Source organism: Sinohyriopsis cumingii, chromosome 3 (genome assembly GCF_028554795.1).
Source record: "Sinohyriopsis cumingii isolate HCF-2022 chromosome 3, ASM2855479v2, whole genome shotgun sequence".
NCBI classification, from domain to species: Eukaryota; Metazoa; Mollusca; class Bivalvia; order Unionida; family Unionidae; genus Sinohyriopsis; species Sinohyriopsis cumingii.
The window spans coordinates 149,897,694-149,923,374 of NC_142963.1; the positions used below are offsets into that span (position 1 = coordinate 149,897,694).

General features: G+C 35.8%; 1 protein-coding gene across 16 annotated transcripts in view; it reads right to left on the reverse strand.

The window, feature by feature from the left end:
- Positions 1 to 8,729: 8,729 nt before the first annotated feature.
- LOC149804145 (uncharacterized) overlaps positions 8,730 to 25,681 on the reverse strand; it is a 304,793-nt gene continuing 287,841 nt past the window's right edge. For 15 of the 16 annotated variants that reach the window (XM_089954101.1, XM_089954099.1, XM_089954104.1 and 12 more), the window contains 2 exons: positions 25,262 to 25,437; positions 8,730 to 12,541 (listed from right to left, as the gene is read on the reverse strand). In XM_089954101.1, coding sequence (XP_089810227.1) covers positions 12,429 to 12,541; positions 25,262 to 25,437 — 289 coding nt within the window. In that variant the 3' untranslated portion in view covers positions 8,730 to 12,428. Of the gene's footprint in view, positions 12,542 to 21,690; positions 21,763 to 25,261; positions 25,438 to 25,681 lie in introns of those variants that run through there. The other variant, XM_089954107.1, reaches the window with a different exon arrangement.

Consider the following 25,681-nt stretch of genomic DNA (forward strand, 5'->3'; position numbering starts at 1 on the left):
AGGAAATTCATCCCCATGTAAACAAAGGCTTATGAAGGAGTGAGTTCCAATTTCTTGAGGTTGGGCAAGAGGCCCAACTGAATTACCATGGACTAACAGCAGTACAGATCCTGATGAAGGGACTGGATCTGAACATTGTGGATAAGCCAGTCATCGAAATACTGGATAATCAGTATTCCCAGTAACCATAGGTATACTGTCACTAGTCCCATAACTCGTGTAAAAGCTCTGAGTGAGGAAGAAATTGGGAATGGTAGGACCCCAAATTGAAAAACTTGCTGCTCCAAGCAAAACCGGAGATATCTGGGGTGAGGAGGAAAAATGGGGATGTGTAGATAGGCATCCTGAAGGTCTGTGAATACTGCCCAGTCGAAGTGAATTTTGGATTGAGGAGATGGTCTCCATCTTGAAAGGTTCTTCCAGAAGAAACCGTTTTAAAGGGGAGAGGTTGATTATAATGTGAAACTTTCCACTTTTCTCGGTGACTAGGAAGATACGAGAATAGAAAGCGGGTGACTGATCGTTCATGACCCTCTTGACTGCCCCTTTTGGTAAAAGGATGTGCACTTCCTCCCTCAGCTTCACCAGATTGGGTTGGTGAAAAAAGATGGGGGTCCTGGATAGAAGATGTAGTTACCAAAACTGGAGTCTGTACCCTTTGTTCACTATAAAAAGGATCCAACCATTTTCCGTGATGCTCGACCAGACCTTGGAAAAAAGGCCTAGGCAAGCACCGACAGGAATGCCTGGGAGAGGTATGTGCGGCAGGAGAATATTTTTGTCTCTAGAGCAAAAAGGAGGCTCACTTTCAGGTTGCATATTGGACTGAGGCTTTGTCCACTTGAAGAACTTAGCTGAAGGCCGTTGGTTGCAATTCACATTGACACGCTTCCTCAAAGGACCATGAGTGGATGTCAAGGATCTATGTTGATGATCCAACAAGTCTTGAGATGCCACAGAAGGAATGAGGCCTCCGAACAAGAAGTACCTTTGAAGAGTCCAAAGCAACCTCACGGTTGATGTGAAGAAGTTCCGCTGACAAAGCCATATAAACAGACAGTGCATGCCGAGATGTCTTGGCCACAGCTTCCAGCACATGTTGAATGGTGGCTGGTTCAAGGACGTTTCCCTCAGCCTACTAAAAGAAGCAGCTGAGAAGAGGTCAGCACAAGAAGCTATTGTGACAAGCAGTCTGACTTTCTGTTCCATAGTTTCAATGTCTGTAATCCAAGGCATGCCTAGGTTCCATTTGTAATACCCACCTTGGCTGCACCGGCATCACGTTGGGGAGGTTCTGTGGATCACTTTGGGGAATGTACCCGATAGCTGGCAGAAGAGACCAAGGGTTGCAACGTGGAGGAGGGAACAGTCCAGCCTCGATGCAGTCGAATAATAATTTGGTCTGTCAAAAACCTCTCAGCAATTTCCTCAGTCGCTGAAGAATGAGGAAGGGGGAGGAGGTCTGGACGAGGTTGAGCCTTTTGGACTGTGTGGCGGGTATTGGGTACAAGTCAGGGTGTAAGAGGCTATAAACTTCATTTATTACCTTGTAAAAAGACCATACTTCATTTTCCACATCTAACAGATAAAGAAGCAGGCGCAAGAGCAGGCATCACTTGAGCTTCCTCCTTGTCGAACTCATTAGAGTCTGCCACAATGAAGATGGCATCATCGAGGACACTCTGAGCTGGAGAGTGTGTAGGAATCACTAAGTCCCTAGTATGTGAAGATGGTATAGGAACACTCTGCGCTAAGTTCCATACTGGTGAGTAGAGGCTGAAGGAGAGGCAAGAGCTGTAGAGAGACGAGAATGTCTGTCAGTCCTGGAAGAAGTGATGCCTCTAGCCTTCCGAATGGTTTCCACCTGATGATGAGGTGATGGCGGGACATGAGTCGCAGCAACGTCTCTGTTATGAGGGTAAGTTCCAAAAGCCCAAGGGGGGATATATGACTAAGGCCCCTGAGGTGGAGGGCCCCACATCCCATAGGGATTCATTGGGATAATAGAAAAGGTGGGAATACCGATTCGATCCCCTGTCCTAGTCTGAGCCTGCGAGTTTGGACTCCCAATGTTTACAATGAGGTGGTAGAGGGTGGAGAGGGGTGAAACTCGGTCTGAACCCTATCACCATACCATGAGGCCTTAGTGTGATGCATCACTGTGGAAGGTGTGTTGCTGATCCCTCCCAGTGGGAGGGTGCAACACCACCTCAGACAGGGTGGTGGCAGTGCATCTCCACCTCGATGGGAAGTAGCGATGCACTATTAGAAGAGCGGTGCATCTCCTCCAATAAGGGAGAAAGCGACACGCTATGGTATAGGCAGTGCATCTCCTCCTCAATGGGAGGCAGCTACACGCTTTGGAATGAACGGTGCATCTCCTCCATGGGAAGTAGCGATGCACTATTAGAAGACCGGTGCATCTCCTCCAATAAGGGAGAAAGCGACACGCTATGGTATAGGCAGTGCATCTCCTCCTCAATGGGAGGCAGCTACACGCTTTGGAATGAACGGTGCATCTCCTCCATGGGAAGTAGCGATGCACTATTAGAAGACCGGTGCATCTCCTCCAATAAGGGAGAAAGCGACACGCTATGGTATAGGCAGTGCATCTCCTCCTCAATGGGAGGCAGCTACACGCTTTGGAATGAACGGTGCATCTCCTCCATGGGAGGCAGCGACATGCTGCAACATGGTCGCTGTATTTCCTTAATGGGATGTAATGATTTGCTCGGAGGGGTATTCTGGTCAGCAGACCCCTTATTTACAGTAAAAGAGAAACCAGCAAATTCTGAGTAAGAAGGAGAATGAAGTTTCTTCTTTCTCTGATAAGTGTGGCTGGAGTCTGCAAGATTCCAGCTTTCTGCTGACCATGATTTAAAAATGTACAACGAATTTTTCTTGTACATTTGGAATATTTAATAGTCTGGAAGAGTGTCCAGGGAAGACTTCTTGTGGCACCATTTTCTACAGCATGTGTTGACATTATTCCTTAATATAGCAAATAAATTAGAATATTTATACCGTCAGGTAGAACTCAGCTTGTTTATATATAATGCGTATGGTGTGTAACCCTGTGAACTCTATAGACGTAGTATACCATATCATAAATGTAAGTGTAAGAAAGAGTTCTCTGTTTTACACAATTTTTATTGAGAAAATGAAGTATACATACATACAATAACAATGTGAACAAAATTCAATGTTTTGAATTAAATATCTTATATGGATACAATCACAATCGAGGGTAGTACGAATATGTTCATCAGTATGTGTAGCTTTCATTGTGACATCACAGTGCACGACATTCAATGCAGACTGTACTGGTTCACACCTTTAGGTTCATTTTGTCCAATAATGTAGGTGTACTTTAACATTGATTTTGCCTTATGCATCTCTCAGGACGTCTAGATAATGACCTTCCAAAGGAATATGGATGTATACGAATCCAAATGAAGTGAATACTTGCCACTTAAAGGTATGTAGAAACAAATTCTAAAAAGACACCCATTACTGAAATAGTCGGTGTTGAATGCATACATGACCAGTGTGACTTGTACTATAATGGGCACGCTGTCCTTGCATATTTCTTGACTTAAGTGTCATAGTAAATGTATCCGACCCCTGCGGGTGTACACGAAGTAACCCCAAGTCCCTGGAGGAAACAAACCTGGAGGGAAAAGGTTACCAATTTAGGAATAAAAACGAACGGATAACGTAACACCATTAGATATGATTGTAGAGGCCAGGTCGCAAATGCGGTTAGAAAACACTGCAACAGACAAATTTTCTCTGGTGTTTGGCACACGTCTGATCACATCAAAGTGTTTGAAAAAGATGAACTAGCTGTGGTTGTTTTGCACATATGATAGCAGGTACAAACAAGCTGCATGAGGAATTGCATCATAATGACAATTCTTCACTCTAATTGAGGATGTATGCACATAAAACGGACGGTATGTTCTTTTCGGCATGATTGTTGTTGTTGTTGTAGGGTTTAACACCATTTTTCAGCACACGATAGGCTATACATGGCAGCCAGTATTAATGGTGGAGGAAGAACCCAGGAAAACCCCGGAAAGAACCACCGACCCACGAGAAGCTACTGGCAAGCTTTCTGACATACCCACATTAGCCGAATCTGAGACTTGAACCCACACAGACAGAGGGGAGATGGCAGTGATCTGTAACGGAGAGCGCTTTAGACCACTCAGCCATTCGGGGCCCCCTTTTCAGCATGAAAAAGAAAGCTAAACAACAGCTATGGTTAAGCTTTTGCTGCTATTAAGATATAGTTACCTTAAGTTGTAACAAGCTCAGCCAATCAAATCCTGCTGATGAAAGATCGCCTCATTAATATGCATACATTTTGCTTATTATCAAACTCACCCAAGAGCTTGAAGATATAAAACACACATCCCAAGTTTGATCAAAATTGTATCATAAATATGGCTTTTAGAATGGTAATGAGCTAGGACAATTAAATGCAAGATTATCTCATTAATATGCATGGATCTTGTACATTATCCAACCTTGATGATAAAAGACAATGGTGGGTTTGATGTTGCTAAGTTTGTCGAGTTTTCATTCAAACAAACTTTATGTGGGGGTGTCAATGGGATAAGGGATAATTTTAAAAAATGCACCATTCTAATTAAATTTTTAACAAATTTAGAGCATTTGAAACCTTTTTATGGATTTAAATGAAGCATAAACTATAAAAAAAAAGAAACATTATTTGCAACCTTAATTTGATTTTGATCATAGTTACATCCCTTTGGGAAAAAATTTATCCCAAAATTTGTTATTTTGTCTTTCATCCAAATTTATTTTGGGGTGAGGTCTTCTCCCAAAAATATAGGGTCAACTTGACAGTTAAAAATATGTTGGTTGGGTAACCAGAACCACACACCTTTTTATTTGGCCTAAAGAAGAAACCTATTGATTTTATGGCCAAAAGATCAAAGTTACCACATCAAAAGCAAAAATTATTGTTTCTTAAATTTTTTTTAAAGAATTATCAGACTTAAGAGAGGTACCACCTTTTCTGAATCCTGTGATCATGACTGGACCTCAGAGCAGCTTAATCTCCATTGCCCTTTCCATCATGAGAATTAACAACATAGTGAAATGACTTAATCCAGGAACTGACTGCTCATTATGTCGACAACGTTGGACCAAACATATGGCAATGCATATTACTGAATGTCGCTACAGGTATGCTTAAATGGAATTTAAATTAAACTGACTTTAAAAATCGGTTCAAACTTTCGAAATCTTAAATTGTATGCATGTCAGCTCATTACATAAAATTTCTGAACACCCAAAACTCGACATCTCTTATTTTTATGAAGGAGATCAAATTTTTGTGCTGCATTTTTACTATATACAAACATTTCTTCCACATATTAGATGCCTCCAGAACAAGGGTCAAAGAGCCACAAATTTAATACTGCATCTAAACTACATTAAAATCTGTAAAAGAAAATATTTTCAAATTCTCTTTCCACAGATAAAAGCCTTATAAGACCTTATATTGACAGCCTGTGAAAATCCCAGCTCTTACAGAGATATTATTTATTTGTAAAAATGGAACATATGCTGTGTACTGTTGGCTGCCTAGACAAAATGGTTTCAAAGATTATTGCAAAACCTGATGCAGCACGTGTTTGTGCAGCCACAGATAATTCATTTTCAGGCAGTTTATAATACTTCTAATAGGTTTCAAAAACTTTATAAGGACTTCTAATAGTTTTCAAGGAGTCTACAAGGACTTCTAATAGATTTCAGGGGTATTTTTTTTCCCTATGGAAATTGAACTTTTACCATAGCACTATATGGAGAATATATTTTGCCAGCATTCTCAATTGTGGAACACATTCTAATTGATTTCACCCTGCAAAGCACAAGTTTTATGAAGTGAATTCAATTAAGAAACTTTATAATGATGTTCTAACAGAAATTCTTGAACTTTGAATGCTGTTTATATAACAAATTTTGCCTGTTTGTTTCTCAGCCTCATAACTTTGTAATGGTTAAAGAGATTTTAATGAAACTTTTTTTTCAAATATAAACTATGACTAGATGGCGTTTCCCATAACATTGCAATACCTTCTGCCCCAAGGTCATGGTTTCTGCAAAGAAGAATGTAATTCTGTCACTTGTACACTTGTCCAACTTTTTAAAAATTAAAGAGATTTAAATGAAATCTTTGCCATTTATACATCATTGCATACTATAGCCATTCTCCACCCCACAATCAAGATCAAGGTCAGCTCTAGGAACAATGTAACTCTAAACTGAATCTGTGTTCAGATAAGCTTTTAACTACTTAAGAAATTTTAATCTGATATTGGCCAATTATATACCATGACTGGTCCATATCACAAAGTTGAGCTCACAGCAAGTGAAAATATATCTCTGTGACCACTATTCATGCACAGGTATAGTGTTTTTTTTAACCATTAATGATATCTGAATGAAATGTTAGCCCTTTTATATTTTGACTTGACATTGTCTCTCATGTTCAGTCATAACCCCTGCCTAAAGTTAAAGTCACAACAAGGGACAAAGGAAGTCAATGGCCTGTTTATTTATCCATGTCGTCACTTTCCACTGCCTGCAGAAACTTAGATCAAACTGTCAACATATCATAATATGGGGGGGGCTCACCAGTTATTATGTACTTTTGAGAGAGTGACATATGTAAGTTGAAGTTGTTGGCATTTAAAACATGCACAATGGAGAGAATGGTGGCATACCTCTATGCTACATTAATGTAATGTGGATGATATTTCTTTGGAGATTGTACTTTTGGAAATTGTACATGATTTAAGCACACTGCTAACTAAAATGACTGCTCCCTTGTGCTAAAAAATCAAGCCTGAATTAGTCTAAAGTACACTATCCATAGCAGCTATTAAAATAGGGAAAACAAACTTTGCCAGACTAGACAATACCAGCTTCTGAAAGTGCAATGAATGAATTATCAAATATATCAAATGTAAAAAAAAGTTATCGGCTCTTTTTTATACAATTTACCTCTGAAGTTCAGGAAGTGAAAATGACCAAGTAGAGCTAGCACTTTTTTGAAAGGTGCACATCTGGAGTAAGGCCAAGCTGTCTACTCTATAACCTATATTACACCCATCAATCATACATCAAATAAAGGGAATAATTAAAGGTTCTTTGAGTTATACCTAAGATATACAAGGTCTTTTTTAAATAGCCAGTATAACCAGTGAGGAAAGCCGGGAAAATTCTTTTTCTTTAAAATTCTAACCCTATGCAAAATATGAAACTGTAGAGCGCCACCATAGTCAAATCCCAAGCTCAAAGTTCAAGGTTATTTGTAGGGGAGATAAATGTGGCAGGCATATACTCTTCTTTGAATCTGAGATTGAAGCAACATTATCTGTGTTAAATCCAAACTGAATCAGTCATTCAAGTAATATTAATATTCAAGTGACTGATTCAAAATAATGAATCAGATTGTTTTCTGCTTCAATCTGCATCAAAATATCTTTACCTGAGCTGTCTGCCTTTCTGTTTGTCTGTCAAAAGTTAGCTCTAACACAGTAATAATAATAATATCATTATTATTATTATTTCTAATAATAATGAGTACAGTTTCTGCATGATTTTATAAAGGTACCATGAAGGAATAAACATACAGATCCAATTCAAACTGGTTTATTCCAGATCAGACCAGTTTTTTCCAAATCAAACTGGTTTAGACCAGTTTATTCAGCATCAAACTGGTATAGTCTGGATGTGACCAATTTATATGTTTATTCTGGAATGAACCATTTTATTCTGGATGAAGCCAGTTTAATCTGGATCAGTCTGGTTTAGCCCAGTTCATTCTGAATCAAAGTGGTTTAGACAGCTTATTCCAGTTATGTGGACTACCTATTTGTTCAAATGTACTTTGGCCAAGAAAGCGAGGTGTTAGACTGCTATAGATTCAATCCTTGGTGCTGGCACATACAAGGTTTTGAAGCTGTCCATCTAAATATTTTGGAATCCTCCAAGTTCTTCAGCTTCCTCTGCCTGAAAGACCACGTTACTTCACCAACCAAGCTGTTCAGTGTACATGCATGGATTGTATAGCTATTTAAAATATATCAAACACAGCAAAACTTCAATAAACTGAATAGTATTGTAACCTCAAGGTTTGCCCATTTGAAAGAGGTAGCCAGTAATTTTAGAGGAAACTTATATGACTGCCACAATGTGGTCATTCTGCAGAGAAGACTGGGTCAATGAGTGATTCACAATATGTAACCAGTCTGCAGAGGAAGCTGGGATAATTTGTGATTCACAAAATGCAACCAGTCTGAAAAGGAAGCTGGGTTAATTAGTGATTCACAATATGTTGTCGGTCTGATAAGGATGCTGGATTAATGAGTGAGTGACAATATATAGCCAGTCTGTTGAGGAAAGTGAATCAATTAGTGATTCACAATATGTGACCAGTCTGCAGAAAAAGCTGGATAAATGAGGCCAGTCTTCTGTGCTCTGCACAATGAGGCTAATCTGCAGAGGAAGCTCACTTTTAATGGGTGGTTCATCAGCACTGGAGGCTGGGTTAATAGCTGGTCTGCAACATAAGACCAGTCTGCAGAGAAAACTGGGTTATTGAGTCAAGTTATGGGAGTTTCTCTGTATTTTTCAAACTTACTGTGACAAAAAAGGTAAACACCAGTAACAAGACATAAAACAGCAAATAATATATTTTGCTTTATTAAAATAATGTAAACATGTACAAAATCATATAAATGTATATATTATTGGCATAGTACTGATATATAATGAGTGACAATGCTTGCTGAAAAGAAACATGAGGGTGGAAGAAAAAAATGTGGGGAAAAAAAAACAAATGGGGACGGGACATTTTTAAAGGCTTGATAAAGCAGATAAAACCTTCAACATCAAATGGAGAATTGCCAACTTGAAAATTATGTATACAAATTTACTGAGTGGGTGCATAAGGAATGTTACTCAGTAAGACAAGAGTTTTCAATAGCAACAAGGACAAACAAACTGGACTTAAAATTTGTATCTCCTAGAAACAAATCGGTGACATTTTATTATGCTTTTAAAGAAATCGAATGTACAAAAAAATTTAATATGTGAAGCATGGTCAACTGTTGAATAATTATTCAAAGTAGTTGAAAATTTGTGTTGATTTTTGGGAAAATGTAATATTTTAGTTTTAGATATGACACTGGTGTCCACTCTCTATCTTAAATATGATATAGTTGTCTACTCTCTACATCATAAATATGACATTGGTGTTCACTATGACCTAGTTGTCTACTCTCTATTTTAATATGACACTGGTGTTCACTCTATACTAAATATGACACTGTTGCCCACTCTATCTTAAAAATGACACTTTTGTCTACCCTCAATCTTAAATATCACATAGATGTCCACTCTATCTTGAATATGACATTGTTGTCCAATCTCAATCTTAACTATGATGCAGTTGTCCACTCTATCTTAAATATGATACTTGTGTCCACTCTCTACCTTAATATAGTTGCCCACCCTATGCATAGATGTCCACTCGTTATCTTAAATACGACAGTAAATATGACATTGTTGTACAATCTATATCTTAAATATGACATAGCTGTCCAATCTATCTTAAATATCATATAGCTGTCCACTCTATCTTAAATATGACATAGTTGTCCACTCTATCTTAAATACGACATAGCTGTCCACTCTATCTTAAATACAGCATAGCTGTCCACTCTATCTTAAATATCATATAGCTGTCCACAACAAATCTTGACCTAAGTAAGATGAATCATATCAAACCCCATCGCAATACCAAAAACTATGGACGTTATATTTTGAACCAAGTGATAGACACACTGCTTGACAATTAATCAGCAAAGATGTTCCCCAACAATTTATCAAAGGTCAGACAAATGTACTGCATCAAAAATAGAATATACCATATATATTTGCTTTCAAGCAGAATCCACCTGCATTATGCAACAGCAGATCTGGATCTGTGCAGGTTGTAGTTGGACTTGACTTACAAGTGAGAATACACAGTACAATAATAAAAAAAAACAACAGGAAAGTGATGTTTAATAACACCATACTTGTTTATTGATGGATGATACAATGAAACTTGAACAGTCAAGCAAACTATGCATACACACAATTCTTACTTCTCATTCATCAGTGCTTCAAGATTATATGACTGCAATATCAATTTCTTTGGATTATATATTATTATTATTGATATTAATTTTATTATTATTATTATTCTACTATATGTATATATATTAGATGCTAGAGTTCTGCATACAGAAATATTATTACTAGTTACCTGTAGGATTATATCACATATAGTTGGACTGAATTGCAAGTTACAAATTACATATCTACGGCAGCATACCATGTATGGCTGAAACTCTATCAAAACATAATAATTTGTTAAATTCTTTAAATGTTTTAAGACTTAGATGTCAAAAGGACACAGTCAATTTTTACCTTTAATGTCCATTGGGAGCAAAGTAGCAGAATAATCAGTGGTAAAAAAAAATTCAACAAATTTGGTGAGATTCTAAACAAAATTGCTGTACATGAATTCTTATCACATTTAAAATGATAAAGTGGTATTTCATTTCACAGCCTCAGAGATACCGGCTAATAATCATTAAGTAAAACAGCAGATCCTTTGACTAATTACACAGGGTAAAATATGTATCTAGAACCAAAGATCAGGGTAAAAATCAAGATACTCCACTATAGACTTATTGGCTGAATTATACAGAGGCAAATATGGAAGTTAAAAAACAAAATAAAAGGCAATAATCATGATGTACCACTGTATACATTGTGAAAGAATTATGTAGGTTCCACTCCACAGCTATTAAGTACTTCTGAAAGAGGGACACGTATAAGATGAAGCTGTGTACATTTGCAACAAGCACAATGGAGGTATACCTCTATGTAACTTTCATGTAATGTGACTGAAATTTCATAATAATGCTATATTAGGGAAGCAAAAACACATGATACCTAAGTAGGTAGCCAACTAAACAGCTGCTACATGTACTTACAAAATGAACTTAAACTGATTCAAAGTACACAAAATTTAGCAGTTATTAAAATAGGAAAAAATTAATTTTGCCATAGTAGACAACATTTACTTCTGAATGTGCAATAAATGAATATAAAATACATTTTAAAAAAATAAAAAGAAATTACTGGCCAGTTTTCTTTCTCTCAGTTACCTCTAAGTCCAGGAAGTGGAAATGACCAAGTGAAGCTAGCAGTGTTTTGAGAGATGAACATCCAAAGTAAGGTCAATCAACAAAAATTGCACTCATCAATCAGACACCAAAATAAAGAGAATTAAAAGCTCCTTTAACAGTACCTAAGATATACAATGTGTTTTTTCAAATAACCAGTATTACCAGTATGGCAAGTGAAATCCTGTGCAAAGTACCAAACTGAAGTGTGGAACCAATAAGGCTAATACGCAACTATAACCAAACAGCAATGCAATATTTAGGATGCATCAATGAAAAGTTTTTGAGTTATGCATGAGTAACTGAATATCAGGATCAACTACTAAGTAAAGTTCTACAACCAAATAACTGGGCAAGAATAGAACCAAATATTAGGTAACATCTTCTTTATTGTGTCTTTATCATTCCTTTCTCAAGTAGACTTGAATCAGTGTAGTTAAGAAGACTTGAATCTGTGTAGTTAAGAAGACTTGAATCTGTGTAGTTAACAAGAATCTAGTAGTTTAAGTATGGGTAATCACTTTGTAAGAATTTTCCTAAAATCAATATATTAAAAATACACAACTGATATTGCTTATTTCCTCTTTAATTAACAATTTGTTATATATATATATATATATATATATATATATATATATATATATATATATATATATACCTTCCAAAGTAAACAGTGTTATTTCCCTGCAAGACCTAGATATCACCTAAACAATAAATAAAAAAAAAATATGCAAAGACAAGATAATAAAAAAAATGTACTCGACAGAATAATGAAATAAATATGGACGGAAGAAAAGTGAGAAACTGAGGCATAATCTGAATACTAGTACTGACTCACTGTTTTGTGTATTACACCATTAGCCTTGCATAAAATGATTGTCCTTTATAGTGGAGTATGACTGGTTAGCCTAGATGGTATTTCAATGTCAGAGGTACATATCACATTAAAAAGTACCATTCAATTAAGGTGAATGTGTTTGTTAATGTGAGCCAACCTATACAAGGCTATCTGTAAGTACCATTCAATGAGGGTGAATGTGTATGTTAATACAAGGCTATCTGTATGGTGTGGAACAAATGATGAAAATAATATCTTGGGCATGATCACAGATATATTGGTCCTAAGTGTTACTACAAGTCTTCCAGCTATACACAGAATTTCCTCTTTAAAATCTCCATGTAATCGGCACTGGACTTGGCAAAAGATGAGGGGCTGTACACACTGTCATCTGGGTGGACCACTGGCATTTCATGGGGTGCTGGAAAAAAATTGCAAAAGGACAGTTAATTATTCTGAAATTGAATCGATTAGGATATCAAATAATTTTCAATCAAACAGATGCATTTAGTTTGTTTCTAAAAAGATAATATTTGTTCTTAATTCAACCTAAAAATAAAGCAATGTCACACTGACCTTGACCATTGATCTTTGGAACTAAAAAATTGCACATGTTTTATATTTCTGAGTCTGGCAAAAGTTACACTGCTTAATTAACCTGTATGCTACATCAAACTAATCATGTTACATGCATGTAGTTTTGTCTATGTTCACATTTTATTAGTGCAAATAGGAAATACAGTCTGGCTTTTGTATTCACTGTTGTAAATGAATGCCAAAGGAAGAAAATGCATCTTTATAAAATTTATAGCTTTGAATTCACCTCTCTGGTTAAGTCGTACATAAATAGTCATATTCAAAAACTTATGAGTAAATTTTAAACTTGTCTGTGAATACCAATTCATGCATTATCAACAAATAAGAGCATTTGATAAGGTACTGTACCAGTTTTTGGAGCCTTACCGGCACAATGTCAATACATAACTCTGCAACTGCATCAATAGCTTCTAAATTTTTTACACCTTTTAATATACCATGTACTGTAATAATATTCATGTTACCCAAGTGATGTTTCTTTGTATCATGTATAATGTAAAATCGGCTGGTAATTCATACATGTACACAACAATTAGACTGAATAATTTTATAATTAGATTAAGCTACATGACTGATGCTGTACAAAGAAAAAAAGAAATGAAATCCTTGGGCCTTTTAAACTCTTTGACCCTTATAGTTCAATGTAATGCATTTGCTCTGCATCTCATTCAAAACATTTTCATTTCTTTTCAATACGAAATGAATCAATTCATTCCTGCAAGAGGGTAGGAGGCAATCATGGTGGTACTTTCCAAACTGATAAATGTTTGACAGGAAATGTGAATAAAAAACTGTAACAAAATGGCATGCAATGAAAATAACATTTGTTGATGTTTCAAACATTAATAAAATAACTGCACTTTTAATTTTTACTGTTATTCCTGCAATCTTTGATTAAAATAAAGATAAAAGATATCACTCAGTTTCAGCAGCCTCAAAGTCTGCTTACATGGATTTTAGTTACTGGTATACCACTTCACCAATGCCTTGTGAAATTGTGTTCACATTTCGTGTCATTAAAAATATAGATGATTTTCTGTGGCATTTTGTTGTTTTATGGCACTACTCACATAAATCATGCAGCATGTGACTTGCCAACTGTATGAGATGGGTTGGGTAAAAGTGTTAATTGTAAGACATAGGTTGGGGTAACAAAGCAATGGGTACATGTTTGACAGTTACAACAGGAGTGATTCGATAGAATTTTACATTCATGTTTATACCCTTATTATGGTCCTTAAAATTAAAGCTTTTAAATGAAACCAGATATAACCTCATTTAATGAAAGAGGAAAAATTTATAAAATAGAGTCAATGGAAATATTACTATCCAAGCTGACTTATGTCCCATCCATCCCTTGAAGCTGTTACTCACATAACGAATCCTTTATTTAAAAAATTTCAAATAAATCATCAAATCATAGTACCAGTTTTATTTCTGTGTTAAATATTGATGATGTATCTCAGATATATCACAGAGTAAGAAGATTGAACCACAGTGATGCAATATATAGATAAAAGCTTTGGCAGCAGACTTGTAAAATGGATGCCCCTACAGTGCTCTTGCCAAATCATGCACTACCACGTGATACCAACAAGAACCTTTGATCTGTCAATCCCTGTATTACAGATATCTCCGTGAATGCTGTCCATGATAGTAAAATAAATCTGGTGCAATGGGCAAATATGCTGACCATGTAAATTGAGATTAGACACGAATGAAGAAGGTTGTGATCTCTAATTAAATAAGTGGAGGCTGATTATTCAAATACCATATTTGGTGTAATACATGCACACGCTATTAATATGTGCACACAAATCTTTTCTTCTTTTTACATAAAGGTTCTCCCACCTCAACAGTGTGTCCAGTCTATATAACATGGAGGCCCCAGACAATGTGTCCACATGACATACGGGGCTCGAACCCTGCATCCATGTAACACTGAGGCTCCCAACAACAGGGATTGATGACTACCAAAATTCTTCACTAACACAGGTGACTAGTGCAGGTTAAAATATTACCAATCCCCAGGAGACTTTAGTAGTAACAAATAAAATCTGTGGTATATTCCTGTCAGATACTTCCTCAATGTGACATAGAAATCAGACATTCAATCTTGAGAGTGGCCTAGAACAGAAAATTATCCCGATAAATGTCATGGGATTTGAGCATTACCAGATTAATTTTTTTATTCTTGGCCAATAGATGCTTCCCGATGAGGTCACTAGCAGACGTTATTCTGCCCATTTTACCTGGACGACAGGCAACCTGGCAGTTTCTCCTTTAGCCGATTACCAAAATTTACCATTTTTAACAAGGCACACTGAAGTAAGGTCAACTTATAAATCACAAATATAGATACTAACAGAAATCCTGATTTGCATTCTGTTTATGTATGTAATTTTCATAAAAGTATCAGAGATTCAATGAAGTTATTTCAACTTCCAAACACCACATAAAGTCAATGGTTAATCTGCCAAATGACCACAAATATGGCAGCTGATGACGTCATTCGGGAACTATCTATTTAGGGACAACATAATTTCCTGTGATGACATATGCAACATAAATTCCTGTGATGACAGATGCAACATGCCAAATGTATCTTGTGAAGGCAGCCTTTTATAATTCTTAATAGCTAATCAGAACTCGTGTAATCTAGTCATGGCCATTAAGACACTACACCATCATGTTTGTGGGTAATCAGATCTTGTTTAATCTAGTCGTGGCCATTAAGACACTTCACCAAAATGTTTGTGCGTAATCAGATCTTGTTTAATCTAGTCATGGCCATTAAGAAACTTCACCATCATGTTTGTGCGTAATCAGATCTTGTTTAATCTAGTCATGGCCATTAAGACACTTCACCATCATGTTTGTGGGTAATCAGATCTTGTTTAATCTAGTCATGGCCATTAAGACACTTCACCATCATGTTTGTGGGTAATCAGATCTTGTGTAATCTAGTCCTGGCCATTAAGACACTTCATCTTCAGTTCTGTGGGTAATCAGATCTCATGTAATCTAGTCCTGGCCATTAAGAAACTTCACCATCACCAAGACGTTTGTGGGTTATCAGATATTGTGTAATCTAGTCCTGGCCATTAAGACACTTCACCACCATTTGTGTGTGTAATCAGTTCTTGTACAGTCTAGTCCTGGTCTTTAAGACACTTCACCATCATTTCAGTGTTTAATCAGATCTTGTGTAATCTAGTCCAGGCCATTAAAACACTTCACTGTCACATTTGTGTGTAATCAGATCTCATGTAACCTAGTCCTGGTCTTTAAGACACTTCACCATCATTTCTGTGTGTAATCAGTTCTCGTGTAATCTAGTCCTGGCCATTAGGACATGTCACCATCACATTTGTGTTTAATCAAATCTAATGTAATCTATTCCTGGCCTTTAAGACATGTCACCATCACATTTGTGTGTGAAAGTCCAATATACTGATGACCAGAAACATAACTGTAATATACAAGTCTGAATTTAGTATAGTTTCAATATTTGTACAGCTTCTTGCTGCAATTGGATGGACCAGGTTTTATCCATTTCTTTCTTTTTTTCTTTTATATTGTTTTTTTCCCTCTCACTAGTCTATCAAACCAACAAGAAGCAAAATTCCATTAGTCTATCAACAATTTTACTATCCAATAGTGACTGGACTAGTATTAATTAGTATTAATGTCTAACCCAGAATAAAACGTAGTAAATTAGTTCCTATCATTACTTAAGCTTCTATTAGTAAAGTAGCCCTCTGTATAAAGTCATAATTCTTCTTCTTCCTATTTTTATTATTATTACATAACTACTTATGATATTTCTTTAATATGGTGTCAGGAGCAAACTGCTAAGAAAAATAAACTTTTTAAAAAAAATCTTAAAAACAGTGTTTCACATGGGTGCCAAAATCACTATCATGTATACACTAAATGAACTAGACAAGACTACCACTTGACTAGAGCACGTGAACTGTGGATGAACTAAATAAAATGACTTCTTCACTAGATAAAGTGAATACTGAATGAACTAAATAAGGTTACCTGTTGAAATGAATCCAGTCTATTAAAAGTAATCAGTCTTAACTTTATTAACATGCCAGGTTTCTCAATTAACATTCTACAAGAGCTGCACTAAAATTTGCAAGTGTGTCTTTAACTGGTCAGTAATGACCTGTCCATTTGAACTTTCACCTGAATAGAGAATAGTATCTCCTGTAGCTGCAGTCCATTGCTGAAAAAGGTATACTGGAATTGCAAAAGTTGGATGCAAGAAAATAATTCCTACAGGCCATGCAATCAAATTGCATCTATACAAACACCTACTGTTCAAGTGGTCTTGCGTCTTACAAATATTCACCTCTAAAGTCAAATGAACTGGTCATTCTTTTTCAAACTGTGTAAAAAGAATTTTAAATGTAATATCATATCAACTTGCTCAGGTACAATTGCAACCTGCAGAGACTAGTATGTAACATTATATAATGTGCTGGCAGATAATGGTCTATACAGTTAGGAGTAATCAGTAGAACAAACAAAATAAACCCCGATTGTCTGGTACATTATGTGATGGTAGATCTGGGTTTATGTTGTTTGTAGTTGGACTTGATCTATAAGCAAATATATATGATAATTTCTCAAAGAAATAAAATATGAGGGATTGCAACTTGAGTTTCAATGTGGAAGCCTGGTCCATATTTTTTACAAATGTATCTTGAGACATAAGACACACCTGTATGGCTTAAATTTTGTCCTATGACAGGACTGGTTCTAGCCTTAAGTTTAAGCACTGAGTGAAATCCAGACCAGACCTTACATAATTAAATACTAAAATTTACCTTATGACATATTGCTAAAATTAAAAGCAAGCAACTTCAAATACATAGTCTGGCTAGTACCTGTATGCCCAGTACTTGTCTGACTGGCACTTGTATGCCCAGTACTTGTCTGACTAATGCCCTGTATTTGTCTGACAGTACTTGTAAGCCCAGTACTTGTCTGACTAGTACTTGTAAGCCCAGTACTTGTCTGGCTAGTACTTGTATGCCCAGTATTTGTAAGTACTTGTCTAACTAGTCCCCAGCATTTGTTTGACTAGTACTTGTATGCCCAGTACTTGTCTGACTAGTACCCAGTATTTGTTTGACTAGTACTTGTAAGCCCAGTACTTGTCTGACTAGCACCCAGTACTTGTCCGACTAGTACTTGTATGCCCAGTACTTGTCTGACTAGTGTGCAGTATTTATCTGACTAGTACTTGTATGTCCAGTACTTGCCTCAACAGTGGCAAGCCTAACATCAAAGTTACAGATTAAAACTAAAGCTGATAAGCATATTTCACAACACCATCAAGCAGTCTCACTGTAATGAATGAATGAACCTTTCATAAATTCATGGCTACAAGACCAAGTGAAGAAAAAAAAATCCATGTTTCCTGTAACCTGACAATGGCAACTGTTAAAATCCTGCCATTCTTCAGTTTGATAACTGGAACTAACTAGAATATACAAATTAATAAACATGTATAATACAGAATTTCTTTTTTATAAAGCCTACCTACTGATGTTACTTTTTTCAAGCCTGTTACAGGAAAGATTGATTATTTTTACTTGGGCTAACAAAATTCTTTCATGTGACTAGTTAGCATCTGGGTCACCAGTACATAGTTTTAATTAGAATATCTGAAGAAGAAAAAATGAAAACCTCCTATACAAGACCAATGGTTTAAGAGACCACCTGTGTTGAGAAACCAGTTTTTTAATGTACTGATTTTTTTTAAAGATAGTGACATGACTGTCATGAGACCACCTGTTGTTAAGAGACCATTATATTTGGGCCAAAGGGATGATCTTCTGAGATGGGTTCTACTGTTCACACATAGGCCCTCCAGTATTTTTAAGGCGAAAACTGACACATTATGTTTGCAAAGCCCACACCCACAAACTTCTCAAACAAACTTTACGCTTTTGGTGTTATACCTGGGTTTAACTAATTAATAATCACAACTATTGATCTACCATATATACTCACTGATGAACTAAGTCCAAATGCAATCTGCACTGACCACAATCCCCCAATGTATAATGTGTCAATAGATCGGGGTTTATGTAGTTTTTGTTATAGAATTAATGAGCAGAACAAACAACAGCAGTAGTGAGAATGAGATTTTCAAGATGGCCACTGTGGCAGCCATATTAGATGTCAGATTAGCACCATTTTCATTTATGACCAACTAGGCATCATAAGAATGACCAACTAGGCATCATAAGAATGACCAGCGAGGCATCATAAGAAGTCTTTTAGTGAAAACCCCATGTCAAAATGACCATCAATTCTGGAGTAGTAATGGTTCCAAAACTTTTCATGATGGACACCATTTTTCTTCGAACCAAGCTAAGATAAGAAGTATTTTTTATACAGAAAACCCGATATGACAATCCCTTCAGGAGGAGAAGTGATACAAAAATATTGATGGTCATACTGGCTGTCAGCACCATTTTAATTTGGGGTCAACTAGACACCTTAAGAAATCTCTCTGTAAAATGTCTATGTCAATACAACCATCTGTACAGAAGGGGAGTGTGTGTGTGTGAGAGATTTTGATTTTTAACGTAGCTTTTAAAAAAATTCAGTCATATCGCTATGTCTGCAGTGTGGCAGTTTATAGTTATGTCTAGCACTGAGGCATCATGCCGCAGACATTTAGCATGATGTCCCGCCTGGTCACATTATCCTGACACAAGGCCAATCCGTCTTAACACTAACTTCTTAATACTGCGCGCCAAGTGAGACAGCTGTTAGTACCATTTTTATAAGTCTGGTTTGACTCGGCCAGGGATCAAACCCACGACCTCCCGAATCCAAGGCAGCCGCTCTAACCACTTGGCCACCGGAGTGGTCTGTGCAGAAGGAGTAACAATAATAAAGTTTTGGAGATAGTGGCTTTTCCAGCCATAATGGGCATTAGAACAGCACCATTTCATTGAAGATCAACTGGTAATCATTGGAATTTTTTTCAGTGAAAACCCATGCTGATTCAATGAACCATTCTGGAATAGTAAAAAGATTTTTGAGATGGCTGTCATGGTGGCTATGTTGGAACCAATGAGACCATGGGATGAATCTTGCCATAAATTTCAAAGCAGTAATAATAAAGCCTACAGATATAAAAATAATTGAATAATTAATGCACTTTGTCCTGAATCTTCAGTATCTGCAAAGATACATTGATTTGCTGCAAAGATACATAATCTACTGCAAAGATACATAATTTGTTGTAATGAAACATCTCCATTAAAGGTCAATTACTTCAAAATGTTAATTTTTCATGCTTTCTGTAGAACACTATGAACCAATTATAAACTTCTTTCTATGGCAATTTTGTTTACTTTAAGTGAATTTCAAAAAATATGCCATAAAAATGAATGAAGAGTTAGACCAACCAATCACTAGTGAAAAAATGCATTGATGGACTGTATGCAGTATATGGTCACAAAGTATTATCAAAACAGGCATGAAGAAAGATGCAGAAAGAAGGATCAACCGATTCAAACTGGGAACTAATATAAAGAACTCTCTAAGTAAACCCCAATTCTCATTCTAATCTTGTTTCCAAGAGTATTTATAAGTGATCAAATCATCACATATCCTTCTGTATTTGGAAAAAGGATTTAAACATATCAATTAATTGTTAATTGGGAGAAAATGAGGTAGCAAGAGAGTAAGAGAAGAACATTGAAATATGTTTTCCACTGTCATAGGTTATAGAAATTTGAACTGCCCACACATATCTTCATTAATCCTTTGCTTTATATATTTAATGAGAATAAAGAGCAACAAAGAGAACAACATGGCAAAATTATGTCTGGGAAGAAGGGGCTTAGGTTTAAAAGGGGCCAGATATCCCATGCACCAATTTTAAGAACTGCAGTTTATCTTCAAAGAGTTATCATATAATTTTCAATAAAATTAGGAATCTTGTGTATTATTTGCTCAATGATGTTTAACATAGCCTAATATAAAATTTTAGAAATATTCAGAGATCATGCTTCTGCATTTTGAAAATACAGTATTTTGGTAAATCTTTTCAAAAGCAGTCGTCTTTTATTTTCTTTTTGTCTGTCAATTCCACTGATAACCATACTGTCCATAGCAAATGAAACACTAGTTTTTGTAATTTCTTAAATTTTCACATGATCACTGCTTATTTCATAAGATATCGCAAATTCCCTACAATGTAATTTCTACATTAGTGAGTTCTTTGCTTTGATGATGCAGTATTCCCCACATACATTTCAGAGGCAGGTAATACCTGTACCACCTTTTGTGAGGATCATCTTTTCAAATGCAATTATTCATAAATGATGTATTATAAATTTATCACAATAATGAATATCAGGTTTACAGATATGGCATATTAAAAATAAGTCTAAACAGAAATCTTTATAAATAACCTTTAAGAAACTGACCATAAAGGCCTGAAACCATTCATTTGAGCAAAGTGACGTATAAACTTAAATTTCAACAAACATTCTGCAAAATCCATGCTGCTAAAAGCCTGTTTCCAGATTATTCAATAAAAATCATTGTTAAAATAAAGTAACTTTCAAACTTTAGAGTATCATGTTAACAGAGATCTTCGAGTTTGTCACAAATTAATAAAAAATGTATAAGCCACCATAGTTGGGTTAGATCTCATTAAGTCACTGTGACATCTTTGTATCCTTAAGGCACCAAATGGTAGAGAACATAAGACAAATTCTTTGTTAATGCATACCTTAATATCTTGTACATGTGCAGGTATAATGAACATTTCAAATCATAATTATGACAAGCAATAATTCTGTTTTCTTATTCATACAATTACAACAACAGTAATTATTAAGTAACAACTTCACTCTTCTTAACATTGTATGTAATTTCATGCCAAAAAAGAATCTCAATGCATAAAACAGCAAATAATGCCCAAACCTACAAGCTTTCTAGACCACTAAAAGCCTCTCTCAAAAACAATACCTGTGTTAGACTTGGTATGTTAGGGTGCTACAAAATCATAATAAATATTTTAGTAAAATGACCTGACGGGGCTACTACAGTACTTTAATTCCAATTTAGCTGGAAACTACAATTATGATGTTCAGCAATTAAAACTGTCAATACGGTAGAGCAAAACTGCACCAACATGCTGTAAATGAAATCCAAAAAGATTTCATATTTTAAATAAGTGCATGTTTACAAACTAAAAGCTTTCATATTTCAAATAAGTGCATGTTTACCAAACTAAAAGCTTTCATATTTCAAATAAGTGCATGTTTGCCAAAACAAAAAGCTTTCGTATTTTAAATAAGTGCATGTTTACAAACAAAATGCTTTCATATTTCAAATAAGTGCATGTTTACCAAACAAAAAGCTTTCATATTTCAAATAAGTGCATGTTTGCCAAACAAAAAGCTTTCAAATTTCAAAAAAGTGCATGTTTACCAAACAAAAAGCTTTCATATTTCAAAAAAGTGCATGTTTATCAAACAAAAAGCTTTCATATTGCAAATAAGTGCATGTTTACCAAACAAAAAACTTTCATATTTCAAATAAGTGCATGTTTACCAAACAAAAAACTTTCATATTTCAAATAAGTGCATGTTTACCAAACAAAAAGCGGTTGATGAAAACTAAACTTAGACCTGTGTTGATAAAAGTTCAAACATTCCGCTATTGATAAGACACTATCAAACATTCCACTATTGATAAGACACTATCAAACATTCCACTGATGACAGGACACTATCAAACATTCCACTATTGACAGGACACTATCAAACATTCCACTATTGATAGGACACTATCAAACATTCCACTATTGACAGGACACTATCAAACATTCCACTATTGATAGGACACTATCAAACATTCCACTATTGATAGGACACTATCAAACATTCCACTATTGACAGGACACTATCAAATATTCCACTATTGACAGGACACTATCAAACATTCCACTACTGATAGGACACTATCAAACATTCCACTATTGATAGGACACTATCAAATATTCCACTATTGATAGGACACTATCAAACATTCCACTATTGACAGGACACTATCAAACATTCCACTATTGATAGGACACTATCAAACATTCCACTATTGACAGGACACTATCAAACATTCCACTATTGATAGGACACTATCAAACATTCCACTATTGACAGGACACTATCAAACATTCCACTATTGACAGGACACTATCAAGCATTCCACTATTGATAGGACACTATCAAACATTCCACTATTGACAGGACACTATCAAGCATTCCACTATTGATAGGACACTATCAAACATTCCACTATTGATAGGACACTATCAAACATTCCACTATTGACAGGACACTATCAAACATTCCACTATTGACAGGACACTATCAAACATTCCACTATTGACAGGACACTATCAAACATTCCACTATTGATAGGACACTATCAAACATTCCACTATTGACAGGACACTATCAAACATTCCACTATTGACAGGACAAACATTCCACTATTGACAGGACACTATCAAACATTCCACTATTGATAGGACACTATCAAGCATTCCACTATTGATAGGACACTATCAAACATTCCACTACTGACAGGACACTATCAAACATTCCACTATTGATAGGACACTATCAAACATTCCACTATTGACAGGACACTATCAAACATTCCAATATTGATAGGACACTATCAAACATTTCACTATGAACAGGACACTATCAAACATTTCACTACTGATAGGACACTATCAAACATTCCATTATTGACAGAACACTATGTTGTATATAGTATTAATGATTTTTTCTAAACCACAAATTGTTGAATATTATACTGAAATAGATAAAAAAAATTCTGAAGTTTCACATTTTGCAAAGATGGAAGATATTTTATTTCGTTATATATAATATCTACTGGGGTAAGCTCTGGATGCATGGAAATATATTTGGCTGTATCAGATGTCTTTATAGAATTTCATTCTTATCTTATCTTATATATATATATATATATATATATATATATATATATATATATATATATATATATATATATATATATATATAATTGGACAATTAAAGCTTTGCCTGGAAATGTATTAAATGCTTAAAAGAAATGGTTAATTAACTTTCTTTTATCAAAATCTGGTATCGATGTTGTTATGAGTTTAAAGCCCTTTTTCAGCACATGATAGGCTATACAAGGTGGCCAAATTCTGATTCCAATGAGTCTTACATTTAAATGTGGCTCAACATTTTTAGTTACTGATTCCCCTCACCCTGATACTGATCCACTTCACCCTGATATTGATCCCCTTCACCTTGACACTCATTCCCCTAACCCCGATATTGATCCCCTTCACCTTGACTGATCTCCTTCACCCTGACAATGATCCCCTTCATACTGACACTCATTCCCCTAACCCTGATATTGATCCTCTTCACCTTGACACTCATTCCCCTAACCCTGATATTGATCCCCTTCACCCTGACTGATCTCCTTCACACTGACACTGATCCCCTTCAATACTGACACTCATTCCCCTTCACCCTGATACTGATTCCTCACAACTGATACTGATTCCCCTCACCCTGATATTGATATCCTTCACCCTGACACTCATTTCTCTCACCCTGATATTGATCCTCTTCACCCTGATAATGATCCCCTCACCCTAATACTGATTGTCCACACCCTGATACTGACCCCCCTTACCATCTCAATCTGTTTATGCAGATATTATCTGTAAATCTAACCACTTTTTAATCAGTTTTAGACATATGTCATAGAGTGTTAGCAATATTTATTACTAAAACATCTAAGAGGAACAAGATGTAACACATGACTCATATATATGGACTAAAAATAACCAAGTCCATTGTCTTCATCTGCACCATACAAAGCTGGGGACAATCTGACAGGAAAATATGTGGACTTGTCAAGAAGCTAGTATTTTTGTCACTGGCTTTGAAATTTCTACTGTGGGTGCAATAGTGATGTGTCAGCAAATAAGATGCCAATATGAAGCTTGATTGGCACCATATGCCAATATGAAGCTTGATTAGCACCGTATACCAATATGAAGCTTGACTGGCACCGTATGCCAATATGAAGCTTGACTGGCAGGGTATGCCAATATGAAGCTTGATTGACAGGGTATGCCAATATGAAGCTTGACTGGCAGGTACGCCAATATGAAGCCTGATTGACATGGAATGCCAATATGAAGCTTGATTGACAGGGTATGCCAACATGAAGCTTGATTGACAGGGTATGCCAATATGAAGCTTGAGTAATCATGACAAATTTATGTATGACACAATGTTCCACATCAACAGCATTGTGAATGGAATGTTTAAGTTTTTATGGACATCAGTGTACTGATTTCTGCCATGAACACCTACTGAACATTAACCAAAAGGCTGGACTTCAAATAAAGCAAAACAATTATTATATTAGTACATTGTCACAAAAAATAATTGTCTCAATATATCGTACAAACCTGCTTCTAAATGTTTGGCAATACTTCTATCCAGTTCAGCTCGCAGCTTATTGCTAAGGGGATCTTCCACAAAGGACCCATTTATTCGACTAACATCAATGCTGTGGCCATTGACCGGACTAGTAATATTCAAATTTCCCATGCTGCCATATAATCGATTCTTCTGCCTCTCTGAGCTGAAAAGAAAATGGAAATGTAAACAGAATACACCAGTGATATTAATGTGAACAAATTCCATGCTCACGTTAATGAAAAGCCCATATAACTGTAAAATTTTATGCACTACATGACTGGTCAAGTGTCAGTATTTTGTGGCAGTAAAATCCACATTATTCTTTCAGAAACATCAAAGCCATTATAATGTCATGACCCTCCTTGCTATGTAGTGGCCTGGTCAAATGTAGCGGCCTGGTCAAATGT